Raw genomic sequence first — 18,459 nt, 5'->3', positions numbered from 1 at the left:
AAGGTTTTCGACAAAATCCCAAATACTCGAGAATTCCGTCAGAGCGACGAGCCAATCTGAGACCTGCGTCTGGTTCGGCTCGAGCCAAGGATTCCCATGACATAAGGCACGTGGCTCTGCAACGAACCGTTTGGGAGTTACGAGCGATGCAGTGCCAGCGTCAGGCCGAGCGTGACGAGGCCCGGTGACGTTGCAGACAGGGGAGGGTACTACCATCCCCCAGCGTTTTTAGGTCCCCCAGACTTACCAAAGCCGAGATGGGCATCGCCGTGTCCGGCTTCCTCCCCGCTGCATCTTAGCGGCATCGCTTCTCGGCCTTTTGGCTAAGATCACGTATCTTGTCGGACGGTTGAGACTGCGATCACCTCTTGGAGGTTTCCAGACTCGAGATCCTTTTATATCTTGAGTCACACAACTTCGAGAGGTACATCGAACTCTGCTGCTTCGGGCTAAAACAAGTTTTAAGGTAAGGTCTTTTAATTATTTATTTGGTTATTTATTATTGTATTTATTGTTGTTTTAAGTTTTTAGGCTGTTGGTGCCTCCATCATGTCGGCTGCCCGTGCCGGCGTGCGGAGGCACCACAGCGTGCGTTTTTTATTCAGGCAGGTTGAGGGGAAGCTCCTTGGAATGTCCCGTATGGACTTTTCCAGGAAGCTGACCCAAAAGACCTTAGCTTTTAGATCTGACGACCTGAATTGTTTGATGACTCTGCCCTTAAACAAAGGATTTGATGTCAGTTTTAAAACCGCTTCCCTGCTTAATGACTTTTGGCAAAGGTTTGATTCAGTTAAAGCCCAGTTCTCCATGTTCACTGTCGAAAAACTTTCTGACAACACACTTAAAACTGATTGTCAGGATGTTCAATGAAACAGTGACTGGAGATGATATTTGTGTTTGGTTGGGTAGATTTTGCACTGTTCGAGGCCAGCCTGTCAAAGTGTTAGATGAAGATGGCATTTGGACATGCTCCTGGCGAATTCCCATTAAACAATGGGAAGACGCTGGGGGCTACCAGGGCCTGAAACATCTGCCTTCCATGATTGTGCTCAGAGAGAACAGAGGCTACATACATTATCAAGGAATGCCCAAACTCTGCAGGAAGTGTTGCAGGTTTGGTCATCTCGCTGAAGCATGCCAAGAGTTAGTATGTGGGAAGTGTAGAGAAATTGGTCACAGTTTTGATGATTGTACCAATGGCAGACGGTGCAATCTTTGTGGAGAAACAAACCACCTCTACAAGAGACTGCCCTAAAAGTTTTGCCAACAAGCTCAAAATGGCCGCCCCACATGTGCAACAAACGAATGAACAAAGGAAAGAGGAGGCAGTCCCTGAGGTTTTGGCGGGAATTTCAAATTCCCAGCCGGCCTCAGGGATTGGGCAGGAAGGAGGAAGTGGGACGGCCACAGGGGCGGAGGCAACGGAACAGGAAATGGTCATGGAAGGAGAGGAAAGTGAGGAAAAAACAAATTCCTCACTAGTAACAGTTTCGGATGGGGTGCAGGAATCTACCGGGAGTGAGACAGAGTGTTCACTCCCTAACGCTCAGGTGCAAAAAAGACCTGGGGGGTCTCCTCTGATTGTAACGGAGGAGAAAAAATCTAGGGCAGCATATAAGCTTGATAGTTCCGATTCGGTAGATCTGGAGCGCATGTGGCTCCTAGAGTCCCCCAATGAGGTTTCCTTTTTGCACATTAAGCTAACAGCATCGTCACCGAAGGAGCCACAAGAAGTTTCCTCTGTGGCCTCTGAAGCGACAGGCATTTGCCCTCCTGATCCCAGCTCGTCTGAGGAAAAGGAAAGGCAAATGCAACAAGATATAACATGATTTTAATCATATCTTTGTAGTCTTTTTACTGTCTTCTGTTTTAAATGTCTTATACCTTTTTAACCCTACTGCTCATGGCCCTCACCATCTCTACTATCAATGTAAGAAGTGTGAGGTCCACCATTAGAGCACAGAGTATTTTGTCCCTTTTAAAATCTTTTAAGTCAGATTTGTTTTTATTACAAGAGTGTTCTCTGCCCTTTTTAACTAGGTACAAGAAAATGGAGGAGCTATGGTCCGCAGGAGCCTCCATATGGAGCGGATCAAATTTTAACAAAAATGACGGAGTTGCGGTTTTAATTAATAATCCTAACATCTTGGTGAAGGGCAGCACTGTGGTGAGGCAAGGCCGGGCACTTTTAGTAAATCTGACCCTTTTAGACAGGGATTTTAATGTTATTAATGTATATGGTTTTACGGAAAAGAATGAAAGATATGAGCTTTTAGAAGACTTGCAACCCCACATGCTAGGTAGGGCCCCCCTAATGGTAGCAGGGGATTTTAATTGTGTTTTATCCAAAACAGACAGGAAAAGGGTAGGGGAGGATTTTAGAGTGGACAAAACGTCGGTTTTATTGCAGGGTTTAGTCAGAGATTTTAGTTTAGTCGACTGTTTTAAAATTTTGCATCAAAGAGAGGAGGGCTTCACCTGGTTCAGTGGTGATGGTACCAAAGCCTCTCGAATCGACTACGTTTTTACAAAGGACTGCCCGCCGACCGATGCTACATTAACCCCCCTCTTTTTCTCTGATCACATGATGCTGTCTTGCACCCTTTCACTGCCCATGGGTGTGACGGTAGGGGGAGGGCTGTGGAAGCTGAACTGTTCCTGTTGGAAGACAAGGCATAGTTTTAGAATATAGGGAACAGTTCAGCCAATGGCAGACCCTCCAAGACTTTTTTACGATACACGTGCACAGTGGTGGGAGATGGTAAAGGACCGGACAAGACAGTTTTTTAGAAAGATAGGGAAAGAAAAGAAGAGTAGGGAAAAGAAACACATGTTGGGGTTGCAGAAAAGACTACAAAGGTATTTTAATCATTTAAATAATGGTTTTGAATTTAACGACGAAATTCAGGAAGTAAAAAAAGAAATGTCAGTTTTAGCCAATATAGAAAGTAAAGGGGTCCTTTTAAGAAGTAAAGAGAGAGAAATAGAAGAAGGCGAAAAGTGTACCAGATATATTTTTAAGAAAATAATAACAAGGGGTGGGGGGTTAACCAGGGTTAAAACAGGGGATAGGGAGGTTAACACAACAAAAGAGATTTTAGAGGATGTGGAAAAATTGTATGGGGCATTATATAGTTTTAAAAAGGTACACTTTGACACTGCAAAAGAAGTTTTAAATTTTATTGAGGAAAGGGTTGACTGTCAAAATGAGATTTTAACCCAAGATTTTAACATCTTAGAAATCCAAAAAGCTCTTGGAGGTTTTAAGAAGGAGAAGTCCCCAGGAGTGGATGGACTTCCCCTAGAGTTTTATCTAACATTTTGGGACATTTTAGGACAAGAGCTTTTGACAGTTTTTAAAGAGTTTGAGACCCTCGACAGACTTCCAGACAGTTTTAGAATAGGGATAGTTTCTTTACTTCACAAAAAAGGTGACCGGACTGACTTAAAAAACTCGAGACCCATAACACTTTTAAATTTTGATTATAAACTTTTTAGCAAAATTTTAGCAAAACGCATGTCAACGGCTTTAGAGGACATGATTCACCCGGATCAAGCTTGTTCTGTGCCCGGAAGAAAGATAACAGACAGCCTAGTGCTGATCAGAGACGCCATCTGTTATGCGAGAGACAGAAATATTCGGCTAGTAGTCCTAGATTTAGACTTTGAAAAAGCATTTGACCGAGTCTCGCACCAGTACCTTTTTCAGGTACTGCAAAAAATGGGTTTTCCAAAGAGGTTTGTAGCCTGGGTGGGACTGCTGTACAAGGGACTAGTCAGCAAATTCCTTGTAAACGGGCATCTTTCCAAAACTGTGAACATACACAGTGGTGTCCATCAGGGATGTCCTTTATCTCCTCTCCTGTATGTGGCTTGTATCGAGCCACTGGCACAGATCTTGAGAAAGGATAAATGGATCAAAGGACTGGACGTTCCTGGGACGGGTGGACTGACAGCGACTTGTGCCTTATTCATGGACGATGTTACTCTTTTAACCACGGACATTTTATCTATACGAAGAGCACTGGACTTGACTGACTGGTGCGGTCGGGCCTCGGGCACCAAACTCAATAAAAACAAGTCTGAGGCCCAGCTCTTCGGGCCGTGGGGGGACGTGGACACAGGAGGACTTGATTTGGTTTTTAAAGACAACGATTTAAAAATTTTAGGTGTTCAATTTGATAAAGATGGTGGAGGACGGGAAAACTGGACTGACTTGCTAGGGAAAGTTAGGAAAAGACTAGGGTTTTGGGGACTAAGACAGTTGACGATTGAAGGTAAAATTTTAATTTTTAAATCTGTGATTTTACCTCTGATTTTACTTGTCTGTTCTGTTTTTAGCCCCCTTCGGTGGTTCCTGATGAAACTGGAGAGGGCGGTGTTTTACTTCCTGTGGGGGTCCAAGTGGGAGCACCTGAAGAGGGAGACAGTCAAGAAAAGGCCAGAGAACGGTGGAAAAGGCCTCCCAGACCCCCACCTGTTTTTAGGCAGCCGCTTCACCGCCTTGCACATCAGTTATGCCATGACCCCATCCAAAGAAAACAAGACGGCTGCAATGGCGCGATTTTGGATGGGGTCTTACCTAAGAACTTTGAAAATTTTACCAGTAGATTTGAAAACCCCAGTGTCTTTTAACTTGCCTAAAGAGTACAGTTTTATAAAAAAGTTTTTAAAGAAATACCTTTTAGAGAGTGAAGATTTCACCATTTTAACTAAACACAAGTCTCTCATTTCTGTTGTGCAGGACCGGGAACCGGTGAGTCCAGTTCCGGGCCTCACACTAAGTGAGGCCAAACAAGTTTGGCGGAATGCGGCTCACCCTGATCTCCAGAACAGGCACAAGGACTTATCGTGGATGGTGGCTCATGAGATCCTCCCGATCTGGGCGGTTATGCACTCCAGAGGCATGGCCAAAAACCCCATCTGCCCTCGGTCCGGCTGCAATTCCCCGGAGACCGTCCACCACCTGCTCTGGGACTGCAGCACTGCGCGGGACCTGTGGGCCAAGACCGGCCCCCTGTATTTCCCGTGCCTACCAGCAGGTGGGGCCCAGTTCGGGTACCAGCTCGCCATCCTTGGGGTGGGCCGGGGCTTGAAGGACTTGACGGCACAGAAATTTACCTCGCTCTGGCTCACCCTCAACGTCATCAAGGATGCCATCTGGGCCACCAGAAACCTGCTGGTGGGAAAGCGCGTTACGGTAACCCTCCATGCATGTGAGCTTAAGGTAACATCAATGCTGCAGGGGTACCGGATGACGATATTCGGACGGGGGGGCCGGGGTCGCACAGAGAGGGTCCCGGCAGGCACCGACCCTGGCTGCCCGTAGATGCACCCTCACCATTCTGGCTACGGGAACAGCGGGCCAGCGGGCCGGAGGAGAGGGGATCTCCGCTGAGCCCGTAAAGTAGCATCTCATGTCCTTGTTCTGGAGAGTGGGGTGAAGACCGACTTGATAAGGACTCACCCCCGGTCTTGCACAACAGATGATTTTTTATTGGTGTTTTTATTGTGTTTTATCAATGAAATTATTGGTTTTATTAACATGCATATGAGGCTTGTTTGCTTTTTTTAATTTGTATTTGACTTTTGAAAACGACCGCACCTTTTAAACACACCTCAAATATGGACTTTTAAAAACAAGCAAAACACTGTGGTTTTAATCAAATGCTTCTTAACAATGATTGTTTCTTTCTTTTTACCATGTGTATTTATTATATATTATATGGCTTGTTTTAATGTGTGCTTGAAAAGAAAAACGTGTGTGAAAGTAAAAATGCAAATGGGAAAAATGTAAATGGTGACAATAAAACTTTTTCGAAAGAAAAAAAATCTGTTCTTATCAGTTTAATATCTGATACGTCCCCTATCCGGGGACTACATATTAAATGGATTTTTAGATCACGGAGCTGGAGCCGGGGCTTGCTCCGTCCACTCCAAGCATCGGCCTGGTATTGCAGTGTCTCCAGGAACGGTGTGCTTTCCCTTTTTGGGGATTGCCGTTTATTGTGTCGAATAGCAGAACAAGGAATAAGATCTGCCATTGCAGATGCTGTGGTGTATTGTGAACTTTTTTCCTCATGCGCACTTCTGGGGTCTTGGACCCTTCCACGAACGATGCACCCACCTGAGGTCTTTCACAGACGAGGTGATGCATCGAATCAGGTGTGTTTGGTTAAAGAGAGTCATCTAAAACCGGCGTTGGGAAGCACCGGCCCATGAGCTTGGCAGTTTCCAGGCCAGTAACGGAAGGCACCCGTCCATCCTTTCCTGGAGGGGGGCTAACCGTTGGTGTGGACGGTAGAGACGCAAATCATACCTCTGGCTGACCGCCTGGGCCTTTATACTTACCTGGCAGGGGAGACACCATGATCAAGGAGGCGGTTCACCCAGGGCGAGGCTTGCCCATTGCACTCCGGCCATGCTGACCCCTGCGAATTCCCCAAATGCGGGAATCTCGACTGCATAATTTATGGTAGTGGGGGACTGCGTTCGCGCTCTCCCCTGAAATTGTTGGTGAAACAAAGCAGAAGAGGTTTTTTCCAGGTTTTTTTTTTTTTTTGCGTTTCAGAATGGGGAGTTCTGTCACATGCGAGGTATGTGTTGTGCGCCTGTGAAACAAAGTCAGTTATGCTCTTGAAAAATCGGACCCTGGTGGGTGGTTCAGTTCGAATATAGCACAGACCTTACTTTGAAAGTCGATTGGACTGACTGCAGCCTAGCTGTAGCTGTCTCCATGTTGTTTGGTTGTCCTTTATCAATTGGTATTAATTTTGTTGTCACTTAAAGCGCCACCGAGTGGCCTGTCGCAGCCCCCTTTTTCACCTGGCCTCTGACTAAGCCCCTGCACAGGTGTGCCAATTTGGGTGAAGGGATCTCATTCCTTCCAGGAGTTATAGCCATTCGAGCCATCTCGGACACGCCACCTTAGCACGTTTTGAGGTCCCCTCGCCAAGGTGAATGGAAATTAGCACTTTTTTGGGATGGTTATTGACAGGCAGACTCCAGAGAAGCTTTCTGTGCTGCTTTGGGTGGGACTGGGCCAAATACCTGGCGCTAGGTTGCAAAAGAAGGTTTTTGACAAAATCCCAAATACCCGAAAATTCCGTCAGAGCGACGAGCCAATCTGAGACCTGCGTCTGGTTCGGCTTGAGCCAAGGATTCCCATGACATAAGGCACGTGGCTCTGCGACGAACCGTTTAGGAGTTATGAGCGATGCCGTACTTTCCGTCGCTGCAGTGCCAGCGTCAGGCCGAGCGTAACGAGGCCCGGTGACATTGCAGACAGGGGAGGGTACTACCATCCCCCAGCGTTTTTAGGTCCCCAGACTTACCAAAGCCAAGATGGGCATCGCCGTGTCCGGCTTCCTCCCCGCTGCGTCTTAGCGGCATCGCTTCTCGGCCTTTTGGCTAAGATCACATATCTTGTCAGACGGTTGAGACTGCGATCGCCTCTTGGAGGTTTCCTGACTCGAGATCTTTTTATATCTTGAGTCACACAACTTTGAGAGGTACATTGAACTCTGTTGCTTCGGGCTCCAACACGTTTTAAGGTAAGGTATTTTAATTATTTATTTGGTTATTTATTATTGTATTTATTGTTGTTTTAAGTTTCTAGGCTGTTGGTGCCTCCATCATGTCGGCTGCCCGTGTCGGCGTGCGGAGGCACCACAGCGTGCGCTTTTGTTTTAAAGAGGTGAATGGCAAGCTCCTGGGGATGTCACGTCTTGACTTCTCCAGGAAGCTAATCCAGGAAGCGTTACATTTTAAACTTACGGATTTGAATTGTTTATTGACTCTGCCCCTGAACAAAGGCTTTGATGTTAGTTTTAGATCTGCATCCTTGTTGCAAGATTTCTGGCAAAGGTTTGATGCGTTTAAGACCCAGTTCTCAATGTTTTCTGTTGAAAAGCGTTCTGAAAATTCACTCAAAACTGTGATTGTTAGAATGTTTAATGAAACTGTGAGTGGAGATGACATTGTTGTATGGCTGGGTAGATTTTGCACGGTTCGTAGTCAACCAGTCAAGGTAGTAGACGAAGATGGCATCTGGAATTGCGCTTGGAGAGTTCCCATCAAACAATGGGAAGATCCAAGCGGATTCCAGGGCCTAAGTCAGATACCTTCAATGATTGTGTTGGGAGAGAACTGTGGCTACATTTACTATCAAGGAATGCCCAAATTATGCAGGAAGTGTGGGAAAACGGGTCATCTAGCAGAAGCATGCCAAGAAATCGTATGTGGCAAGTGTAGAGAAATTGGTCACACTTTTGAGGAATGTACCAATGGCAGACGGTGTAATCTCTGTGGTAAAACCAACCATCTTTATAGAGATTGCCCAAAAAGTTTTGCCAACAAGCTGAAAAGTCACAAAATGGCCGCCCCACCAAAGGAACAAACAGAGGAACAAAGGGAGGAGGCGGAGCCTGAGGTTTTGGCGGGAATTTCAAATTTCCCGCCAGCTTCAGGAATTGGTCAAGGTAGAGAAAGTGGGGCGGTCACAGGGGCGGAGTCTAGATCGATTTGTGCAGAGGGGGAGGAAGCCACTCCCCAACAAGATGAAAACAAAATGGAGGATGAAGAGGAGGAAACGGCTTCCTCCCTAGAAACTGTGTCAGAGATCAGTGTGGTGGACAGTGGGAGTGAAATCGTTTGTTCCATCCCAAATGCTCAAGTGCAGAAAAGGTCTGCGAGATCTCCTCTATTTCCATTAGAGGAGAAAAAGCTGAGGGCAGCGCATCGGCTAGATAGTTCCTCTTTGGAAGATCTAGACCGTATGTGGCCCAGCGAATCTCCAAATGAAATCTCTTTTCTGCACATTATGCTAAGATCATCGTCGCCGAAGGAACCGCAAGAGTCTTTCTCTGTGGACTTTGAGGCGACGAGCACTTGCCCCCCTGATCCCGGCATCTCTGGGGAAAGGGAGAGGCAAATGCAACATGAGGTGACGTGATTTTAACCTTACTCTGCAGTCTTTTTATCTTTGTGTTCTTCTCTTATGTGCCTGCATTTTAACCAAACTGCTCATGGCCCTCACTATCTCTACAATCAATGTGAGAATTGTGAGGTCCACCCTGAGAGCACAGAATGCTTTATCATATTTAAAAAATTTTAAGTCAGATATATTTTTATTGCAAGAGTGTGCTCTGCCCTTTTTAAATAGCTACAGGAAGTGGGAGCAGATGTGGACCATGGGGCCCTCAATATGGAGTGGCTCCAACTTCAACATGAACGATGGTGTCGCTATTTTAATCAACAATTCAAACATTACATTGAAGGATAGCACTGTGGTGAGGGAAGGGCGGGCAATTTTAGTGAAACTGAAACACCATGTCGACTGTTTTAGAGGACGTGATCCACCTGGATCAAGCTTGTGCTGTGCCCGGAAGAAAGATAACAGACAACCTAGTGCTGATTAGAGACGCCATCTGTTACGCGAGAGACAGAAATATTCGACTAGTAGTCCTAAATTTAGACTTTGAAAAAGCATTTGATCGCATCTCACACCAGTACCTCTTCCAGGTACTGGAGAAAATGGGGTTCCCAGAGAGGTTTAAAGCCTGGGTGGGACTGCTGTACAAGGGAATAGTCAGCAAAATTCTAATAAATGGGCATCTTTCCAAAGCTGTGAACATACACAGTGGTGTCCGTCAGGGATGTCCTTTATCTCCTCTTCTGTATGTGGCTTGCATCGAGCCACTGGCACAGATCTTGAGAAGGGACAAATGGATCAAAGGACTGGACGTTACTGGGACGGGTGGACTGAGGGCGACCTGTGCTTTATATATGGACGACGTAACTCTTTTAGCCACGGACGTTTTATACATACGAAGAGCACTGGACTTGACTGACTGGTACGGTCGGGCCTCGGGCGCCAAACTCAATAGAAACAAGTCCGAGGCCCAGCTCTTCGGGCCGTGGGGGGACGTGGACACAGGAGGACTTGATTTGGTTTTTAAAGACAACGATTTTAAGATTTTAGGCGTTAAATTTGATAAAGACGGAGGTGGACGAGAAAACTGGACTGACTTGCTAGGGAAAGCTAGGAAAAGACTAGGGTTTTGGGGACTAAGACAGTTGACAATTGAAGGTAAAATTTTTATTTAAATCTGTTATTTTACCTCTAATGTCACTTGTTTGTTCTGTTTTTATCCCACCTAGGGAATTCCTGATGGACCTAGAGAGGGCGGTGTTTTATTTCCTGTGGGGGTCCAAGTGGGAGAGATTGAAGAGGGAGGTGGTCAAAAAGAGACCGGAAAACGGCGGAAAAGGCCTCCCAGACCCCTCCCAGAATATAGATTTATAAAAAAGTTTTTAAAGAAATACCTTTTAGAACAGCAAGATGTCACCATTTTAACTAACCACAAACATCTTGTCTCTCTTGTGCAGGACCGGGATCCGGTGAGTCCAGTTCCAGGCCTCACACTAGGTGAGGCCAAACAAGTTTGGAGGAACGCTGCCCACCCCGCTCTCCAGAACAGGCACAAGGATTTATCATGGATGGTGGCTCATGAGATCCTCCCGGTCAGGGCGGTTATGCACTCCAGAGCCATGGCCAAAAACCCCATCTGCCCTCGGTCCGGCTGCATTTCCGCGGAGACTGTCCACCACCTGCTCTGGGAGTGCGGCGCTGCACGGGACCTGTGGGCCAAGACCGGCCCCCTGTATTTCCCGTGCCTACCAGCGGGTGGGGCCCAGTTGGGTACCAGCTCGCCATCCTTGGGGTGGGCCGGGGCTTGAAGGACATGACGGCACAGGAATTCACCTCGCTCTGGCTCACCCTTAACGTCATCAAGGATGCCATCTGGGCCACCAGAAACCTGCTGGTAGGGAAGCGCGTTACGGTAACCCTCCATGCATGCGAGCTAAAGGTAACATCAATGCTGCAGGGTTACCGGACGACGATATTCGGACGGGGGGGCCAGGGTCGCATGAAGAGGGTCCCGGCAGGCACCGACCCTGGCTGCCCGTAGATGCACCCTCACCACTCTGGCTACGGGAACAGCGGGCCAGCGGGCCGGAGGAGAGGGGATCTCAGCTGAGCACATGAAGCAGCATCTCCCATGCCTGTTCTGGAGAGTGGGGTGAAGGATAACTTGATAAGGACTCACCCCGGTTTTGCACAACAGATGACTTTTAAAGACTATTGATCTGGTTTTTTTTTTTTTGTGTGTGTTTTATCAAATGTAATGGGTTTTATTGAACAAAAAAGATGCTTGTGTACTATTTTTAACTTGTGTTTTTTACTTTTATAACGTTTAACACCTTTTATAACACATCACATACATGGAATATTTTAAAACAATGTTACATAAAATGTTTTTTTTTTTTTTTTTTTTTTTTTTTTTCAAGATTGTTATTTTATTTTAAAACTGTGTATTTATTATATGTATTCTGGAATATTTAAATAATAACAAAAATAATCTGTGTGTTTGAAAACGAAATGTGTTTGAAAATGCAAATATGAAAATGGTGACAATAAAACTTTTTCAAAAGAAAAAATTTGTTCTTATCAGTTTAATATCTGATACGTCCCCCATCCGGGGACTACATATTAAATGGATTTTTAGACACGGAGCTGGAGACCTGCGAGGCCAATCTGAGACCTGCGTCTGGTTCGGCTCGAGCCAAGGATTCCCATGACATAAGGCACGTGGCTCTGCGACGAACCATTTGGGAGTTACGAGCGATGCCGTACTTTCCGTCGCTGCAGTGCCAGCGTCAGGCCGAGCGTGACGAGGCCCGGTGACGTTGCAGACAGGGGAGGGTACTACCATCCCCCAGCGTTTTTAAGTCCCCCAGACTTACCAAAGCCGAGATGGGCATCGCCGTGTCCGGCTTCCTCCCTGCTGCGTCTTAGCGGCATCGCTTCTCGGCCTTTTGGCTAAGATCAAGTGTGATCGACCCAAATGGATGCAACGAGAGAGGATACACCTTTGCCGACCATGGTGGTGCGGCTGAAGAACACTGTCAGGCTACAAGTCAAAGCGGATTGGGACGCAGAGGTGAAAAAGAGATTTGGATGTGACTTCGTGGTGACTGAACTGTTAAGGGAAATTTTTGGAGTTCCAGCTTCTTTGGTTTTTTGTTTGCAAGATTTTTCATCTTCTGGATTTATGGATTTAACCTTTTTTCAATTAAGAGATTGTGCTGCGTTTTTTGAGGCTTGGGAAAAGAAGAAAGATCATCAGCGTTTGAAGGGCCTCCAGCTGCATCCAGCCTTTGCACAGGACTTTTTGCCCTTGATAATTCACCTTTATAACCCTTTTGTGGAAGATGGAGATGTTTTAACCTTTCTGGCCAGATACTGCGAGACAGTGAAAGGGGGAGAGCACCTGAAAGATCGGTTTGGCATCTGGACAGGTAAACGGAGTTATTTGGTGAAACTGCGGGCAGATCCAGCATTGCCAGGAGGCCTTGTCCACCCTCCAGGATCCTTTTTCATAGGATCAAACAGAGGATTTCATCACTATCCGGGTCAGCCAATGTATTGTAGAAGGTGTGGTGCTCGTGGACATGTAAAGGCAGATTGTGCTGGCCAGCGGTGCCGTTTTTGTGGATCGATGGAGCACGTGGCCACAGACTGTCCAGAGCCAAAGACCTGCAGCCTATGTGGGGGAAAAGATCATCTGTACAGAGTGTGCCCTAGGAGGCAGAGATCTTATGTCAGCCTCTTTAAAGAAGGACCGGACTTGCAAACAGATTTTGAACGTCTGCTGATGAATGTATCAGAGGAAGGAGATGGCCAGAAGGCGGGGCCCTCAGGTTTAAATCACAGAAAAGTCTTGAGGGAGCAAGCAGATGAAATAGGAGATGGGCCAGAACAAAGAGGAGGTGAGGAAGAGGCACATCAGATGGCACCATCGCAAGTGTGGTCTGAAATAGACGTGGCCGAGGTACTTTGTGGGATCTATGAGGATACAGAGCAGGAGGCAGCAGAGACATCAATCAGCAGGGGCCAGCAGCAAGAAGGCGTGCTGAACGTTGACATGGGTCAAGGTATAAGGCGACGGAGGCCTTTTGAGGATGGGGCTGGAGAAAGAGAGTGGAAATGCAGCAAATTCCAGACTCAAGAGCGGGGAACCAGACAAGTCTGGGAAGAGGGAGGTGAGATGGATATCGAGGGGAGGTGTTTAGAGGATGAAGGGGCAAAGGGGAAAAAGGAAAACGAAGGTGTCTTGAGAAAGGTTAAATCAATTCTGAGTAAGAGTATGGGGGAAGGGGGCAAAGGAGATGAAGAGGAAGGGGGGAGGGGAGAAGGGGAGGAATGGATGGAAGTATCAGTTGGGAAAGGTAGAGGGAAGAAGAGTTTGGGTAAGGGGAGTATGTGAATTTTGGAAGGGTGACTCAAGGTTTCTTTTGCTTTTTTATGGTTTGTTTAAGGGTGGCAACATTAAATGCAAGGGGACTTAAAATGTTACAGAGGAGGACTTCAATTTATCTTTCTTTAAAGATGTTGCCTTTTGATGTTTGTTTTTTACAAGAATGTCATTTACAAGGAAAAGAAGATGTATCTGTTTTTTCTGCGGGGTGGGAGGTGGGGCCTTCCTGTTGGGGAGTAGGGAATGTAAGATCGGATGGGGTAGGCATTTTATTTTATTCCTGGGAATTCATAATTGAGTCTGCTAATGTGGTGATTCCGGGAAGAGTGGTAGCGGTGGATGCCAGGTGGAGAGGGGTGGCTTTTCGGTTTGTTAATGTGTATGTACCAAGTAAGTTGGGGGATAGGAAGGGTTTTTTAGATAATTTGGCACCAGTCTTGTTTACAAATAGATTGCTAATTATGGGAGGGGATTTTAATATGTCCCTTGATAATGATTCGGGTAAAGAATTGGCACTTTTGGTTGCTGGGTTTTCTTTGCAAGACTCCTTCCGGGGAGCAGGAGGTCAGGAGCCCACCTATACATGGCGAAGTAGCAAGCAGGAGTTTTCCAGGCTGGATTATTTATTCTTCCCGGCACATGTGAAGCTACACAACTATACACAGATGCCAATGTGGTGCTCGGATCACTGTTTAGTGGGGGTGTGGGCAGAGATCGGGGGCATGAAGAGAGGGAGGGGTGTGTGGAGATTTAACACCTCCTTTCTAAAGGACAGAACCTTCTGTGTAGCTCTCTATAATTTAGTGGCTGGGTGGAAAAATCTGCGGAGTCTGTTTGAGACTCATGCCGCGTGGTGGGAAGGTTTTTAAGAACGTGTGGCCTTTTTCTGTCATGGTTGGGGTAGAGAGAAGGCGAGGTGCAGGCGGGCTAAAGTAGGTAGGTGGTCTGAGGATTTGCAATTGCTATATGGAGAGGGTGCATTGGGAACAACGGATGGGTGGGCTAGGGCCAGGTACCTTCAGGGAGTTATGAAGGATTTTTACTGGAATGAAGCCAAGTCATTTTTGTTGTGGTCAGGTGCACAAAAGCGCCTTTTAGATGAAAGGCCAACAAGGTTTTTCTTCTCCACCGTGCGGAGCCGGCAAAAGCAGAGTTTCATAGAGGGTTTGAGGAAGGATGGAGGGATTGAAGCAACTGTAGAGGGGATGTTGAGAGTTGTTGAGGGCTTTTACAGGGAGCTTTTTAGTTGTAGAGGTTCTACAGGTTGCTCTGGGGACAAGTACTTGGATGCATTAGAGAAAACTCTGGAAGAGGAGGAGAGGGAAGCATTGGAAGGCCCCTTGTCACTGCAGGAAGTAAGCTCTGCGATATCCTCACTCAAAGGGGACACGGCCCCTGGGTGTGACGGCCTCCCAGCAGAGTTTTATAGGACCGTTTTGCCCTGGATAGGCCCCGAGCTAGTCTGTGTCTATCAGGAGAGTATAGAAAGAGGAGAGCTGCCATCGACAATGAGAATGGGTTTGGTGACATTGGTACACAAGAAAGGTCATAAGGAGGAGTTAACAAACTGGAGGCCAATAACCTTGTTAACAACTGATTACAAGGTGTTGGCCAAGGTGATAACAGAGCGGCTTAAGAAGGTGATTGGGGTGGTAGTGCAGCCAGACCAAACTTGCGGAGTGCCTGGTAGGTCAGGCGTTTTAAACCTAGCTTTGGTGAGAGACATTCTGTACTGGGCGGAACAGCGGCAGCTCCCTTTGGCGATTTTGAGCCTGGACCAGGAGAAAGCTTTCGACAGGGTAAGTCATGCTTTTTTAATGGCCACCCTGGTGCGTATGGGGTTTGGCCCAGTCTTCAGGTCATGGGTAAAGCTGTTGTATAGTAGGGTTTCAAGCAGGATAGGGATAAATGGATATTATTCAGGGAGGGTGGAGCAGTTGGATGGGGTTCGACAGGGGTGCCCTTTGTCGCCTCTGCTATATGTTCTGTCTCTAGAGCCCCTGATGGCAGCCTTGAGGGTGGCTGATTCGTTGACAGGCATGCATTTACCTGGAGGCAGGGGTACGTGTGCAAAGGTGTCTGCATATGCAGATGATATGACATTGTTCCTAACCTCAGATCTGGATTTTGAGACAGTATGCAAAATCATTAAAGGCTTTTGCGAGGCTTCAGGAGCGCGTGTAAACGCGGGTAAGTCTTCTGTAATGTTTGCAGGCCAGTGGGCAGAAAGAACAGTTGTGCCAGGTGGGTATAACTTTTGTGCAGAGGGATTGAAGATCCTAGGGATCAGGTTTTTCAGAAAGAATAGCGCTCGGGAGAACTGGGTGGCTAGGTTCAAAGCAGCGCAAACAAAGATAGCTAGGTGGAATTTAAGGGGGCTATCGATGTGGGGTAGGCTGGAAGTAGTGAGGGCAGACCTACTCCCAAGTTTGAATTATCTGGCCTATATTTTTCCGGTACCTTTTTTGTATGGTAGGAAGTTGGAGAAGCTGTTTTTTTCTTTTCTTTGGAATAACGGTACTGAAATGGTGGCGAGAACACAGATGTACTGCCATGTGAAGGAGGGGGGAGGGGAGTTCCTTGTATCACCTTAAAAATGGATAAACTTTTTCTTTCCTCTTCTGCCCAATTAGCAACACAAGAGGCAGCGCATAATGCAAGGATTTTGGCCCAGTTTTGGCTGGCTTTTCCATTGCGATCTATTAGCTCATGGAGGGCAACAATGCCATGGTCAACAAATAGGCCGGCCTATTATCAGAGGGTGGCAGATTTCATAGTGGGGAAATCATGGTGTTTGGAGCAATCTTTGATCCTTCAGCATAGGCAACTGTACAGTAGATTGAGGGACGAGCAAGTGGCAGGGGCAGAGAAAGTTGTCCCGCCATATAGAGTGGGTTGGGCCATGTTGCAGCCTACTTATTTGACTGGGTTTTGTAAAGATTTAAATTGGTTGGCAGCCCTGGGTCGGCTGCCTGTGAGGGAGCGGCTATACAGACATGGCTCAGGGAGGTCGCCAAAGTGCCCAGTTGGCTGTGGTCAGGACGAAACTGTAGAGCATACCTCCTGGTCCTGTCCGGCGGCAGTTACATTCTGGAAGTTAGTGACTACGTGGTGGGAAAGTTGGGGGGGACCGAAAATCACAAAGAACCTAGTACTCTATGGGGAAGGGTTGGAAGGCTTTGTAAAGGAAGAAAAAAGAGTAATTTGGGTGGTGGTTTCAGAAGGGAAACATGTAATGTGGGAATGGAGAACTGATTGTTTAAGAAAGCAAATACCTCGTTTGGCGTCAGAGACTGTTTTTGCGACTGTTGAGTAAAATAGTTACTGAGGTGAAAGCATTTAAATGCTTTTTTGGGGAGGAAAAAACGAAGAGAGTGTGGGGGGGGGGGGGGGGGGGGGGTTGCCAAAAGTTGGAGTGGGGTAAGCAAAAGGGCAATTTTTTAGCTTGGGTTTGTTTTTCTGTTTTATTTTTCTTTTTTCATGGAATATCTATTTTGTGGGTAATGGAATTTTCACTTTTGAAGAACATATACAATGCTTTGATGAATAAATGTTTATTCTGTCTGTTTCTTAAAATGTAGCGGTTAAGTTATACACCAGTCTATTTAGCCTGTTTCTAAGAAGAGCCACATTGTATAAGAGAAAAGTAAGAATTGTGTTGTATTGATGGTTATACTTTCTGATGGAATGTATGCTTTGGTTTAATAAAAAAAATAAATCTGTTCTTATCAGTTTAATATCTGATACGTCCCCCATCCGGGACTACATATTAAATGGATTTTTAGATCACGAAGCTGGAGCCGGGGCTTGCTCCGTCCACTCCAAGCATCGGCCTGGTATTGCAGTGTCTCCAGGAACGGTGTGCTTTCCCTTTTTGGGGATTGCCGTTTATTGTGTCGAATAGCAGAACAAGGAATGAGATCTGCCATGCTGTGGTGTATTGCGAACTTTTTTCCTGATGCGCCCTCCTGTAATCCTGTAATCCAAATCGTATGTGGCAAGTGTAGAGAAATTGGTGTAGAGAAATTGGTCACACTTTTGAGGTATGTACCAATGGCAGACGGTGTAATCTCTGTGGTGAAACCAACCATCTCTATAGGGATTGCCCAAAAAGTTTTGCCAACAAGCTGAAAACTCACAAAATGGCCGCCCCTACAAAGGAACAAACAGCGGAACAAAGGGAGGAGGCGGAGCCTGAGGTTTTGGCGGGAATTTCAAATTTCCCGCCAGCTTCAGGAATTGGTCAAGGTAGAGAAAGTGGGGCGGCCACAGGGGCGGGGTCTAGTTCGATTTGTGCACAGGGGGAGGAAGCCACTCCCCAACAAGATGAAAACAAAATGGAGGATGAAGAGGAGGAAATGGCTTCCTCCCTAGAAACTGTGTCAGAGATCAGTGTGGTGGACAGTGGGAGTGAAATCGTTTTTTCCCTCCCAAATGCTCAAGTGCAGAAAAGGTCTGCGAGATCTCCTCTATTTCCATTAGAGGAAAAAAAGCTGAAGGCAGCACATCGGCTAGATAGTTCCTCTTTGGAAGATCTAGACCGTATGTGGCCCAGCGAATCTCCAAATGAAATCTCTTTTCTGCACATTATGCTAAGATTATCATCGCCGAAGGAACCGCAAGAGTCTTTCTCTGTGGACTTTGAGGCGACGAGCACTTGCCTTTCCTGATCCTGGCATCTCTGGGGAAAGGGAGAGGCAAATGCAACATGAGGTGACGTGATTTTAACCTTACTCTGCAGTCTTTTTATCTTTGTGTTCTTCTCTTATGTGCCTGCATTTTAACCAAACTGCTCATGGCCCTCACTATCTCTACAATCAATGTGAGAAGTGTGAGGTCCACCCTGAGAGCACAGAATGCTTTATCATATTTAAAATTTTTTAAGTCAGATATATTTTTATTGCAAGAGTGTGCTCTGCCCTTTTTAAATAGCTAAAGGAAGTGGGAGGAGATGTGGACCATAGGGCCCTCAATATGGAGTGGCTCCAACTTCAACATGAACGATGGTGTCGCTATTTTAATCAACAATTCAAACATTACGGTGAAGGATAGCACTGTGGTGAGGGAACGGCGGGCAATTTTAGTGAAACTGACTTTTTTAGGTAAAGATTTTAATATTCCAAACGTGTATGGTTTT

At 46.5% G+C, this 18,459-nt stretch overlaps 1 protein-coding gene, 2 non-coding genes and 2 pseudogenes across 4 annotated transcripts in view; all 5 read left to right on the top strand.

Moving 5' to 3' along the window:
* The window catches only part of LOC132129402 (uncharacterized), a 30,393-nt gene extending 24,871 nt beyond the window's left edge, over positions 1-5,522 (top strand). Inside the window, exons 2-4 of one of the 2 annotated variants that reach the window (XR_009428510.1) lie at positions 2,041-2,167; positions 4,342-4,647; positions 4,745-5,522. Coding sequence is in view for 1 of the 2 variants with exons in the window: in XM_059540981.1 (XP_059396964.1) it covers positions 4,361-5,329 (969 nt within the window). In the remaining variant the exon portion in view is untranslated. Of the gene's footprint in view, positions 1-2,040; positions 2,168-4,341 lie in introns of both variants that reach the window. The other variant, XM_059540981.1, reaches the window with a different exon arrangement.
* A 286-nt stretch (positions 5,523-5,808) lies between these two features.
* Positions 5,809-5,985, top strand: LOC132129846 (U2 spliceosomal RNA; annotated as a pseudogene).
* Positions 5,986-6,343: 358 nt separating this feature from the next.
* On the top strand, positions 6,344-6,507 carry LOC132129828 (U1 spliceosomal RNA). The gene has a single exon (XR_009428601.1). It is a non-coding gene; the product is annotated as a U1 spliceosomal RNA (small nuclear RNA).
* Positions 6,508-11,480: 4,973 nt separating this feature from the next.
* On the top strand, positions 11,481-11,665 carry LOC132129869 (U2 spliceosomal RNA). Its single transcript, XR_009428625.1, has one exon. It is a non-coding gene; the product is annotated as a U2 spliceosomal RNA (small nuclear RNA).
* Positions 11,666-17,012: 5,347 nt separating this feature from the next.
* Positions 17,013-17,192, top strand: LOC132129867 (U2 spliceosomal RNA; annotated as a pseudogene).
* The last annotated feature ends 1,267 nt before the right edge of the window (positions 17,193-18,459 follow it).

This window comes from Carassius carassius, chromosome 46, assembly GCF_963082965.1.
Source record: "Carassius carassius chromosome 46, fCarCar2.1, whole genome shotgun sequence".
Taxonomy (NCBI): domain Eukaryota; kingdom Metazoa; phylum Chordata; class Actinopteri; order Cypriniformes; family Cyprinidae; genus Carassius; species Carassius carassius.
This window is presented reverse-complemented; position numbering and strand designations above follow the sequence as displayed.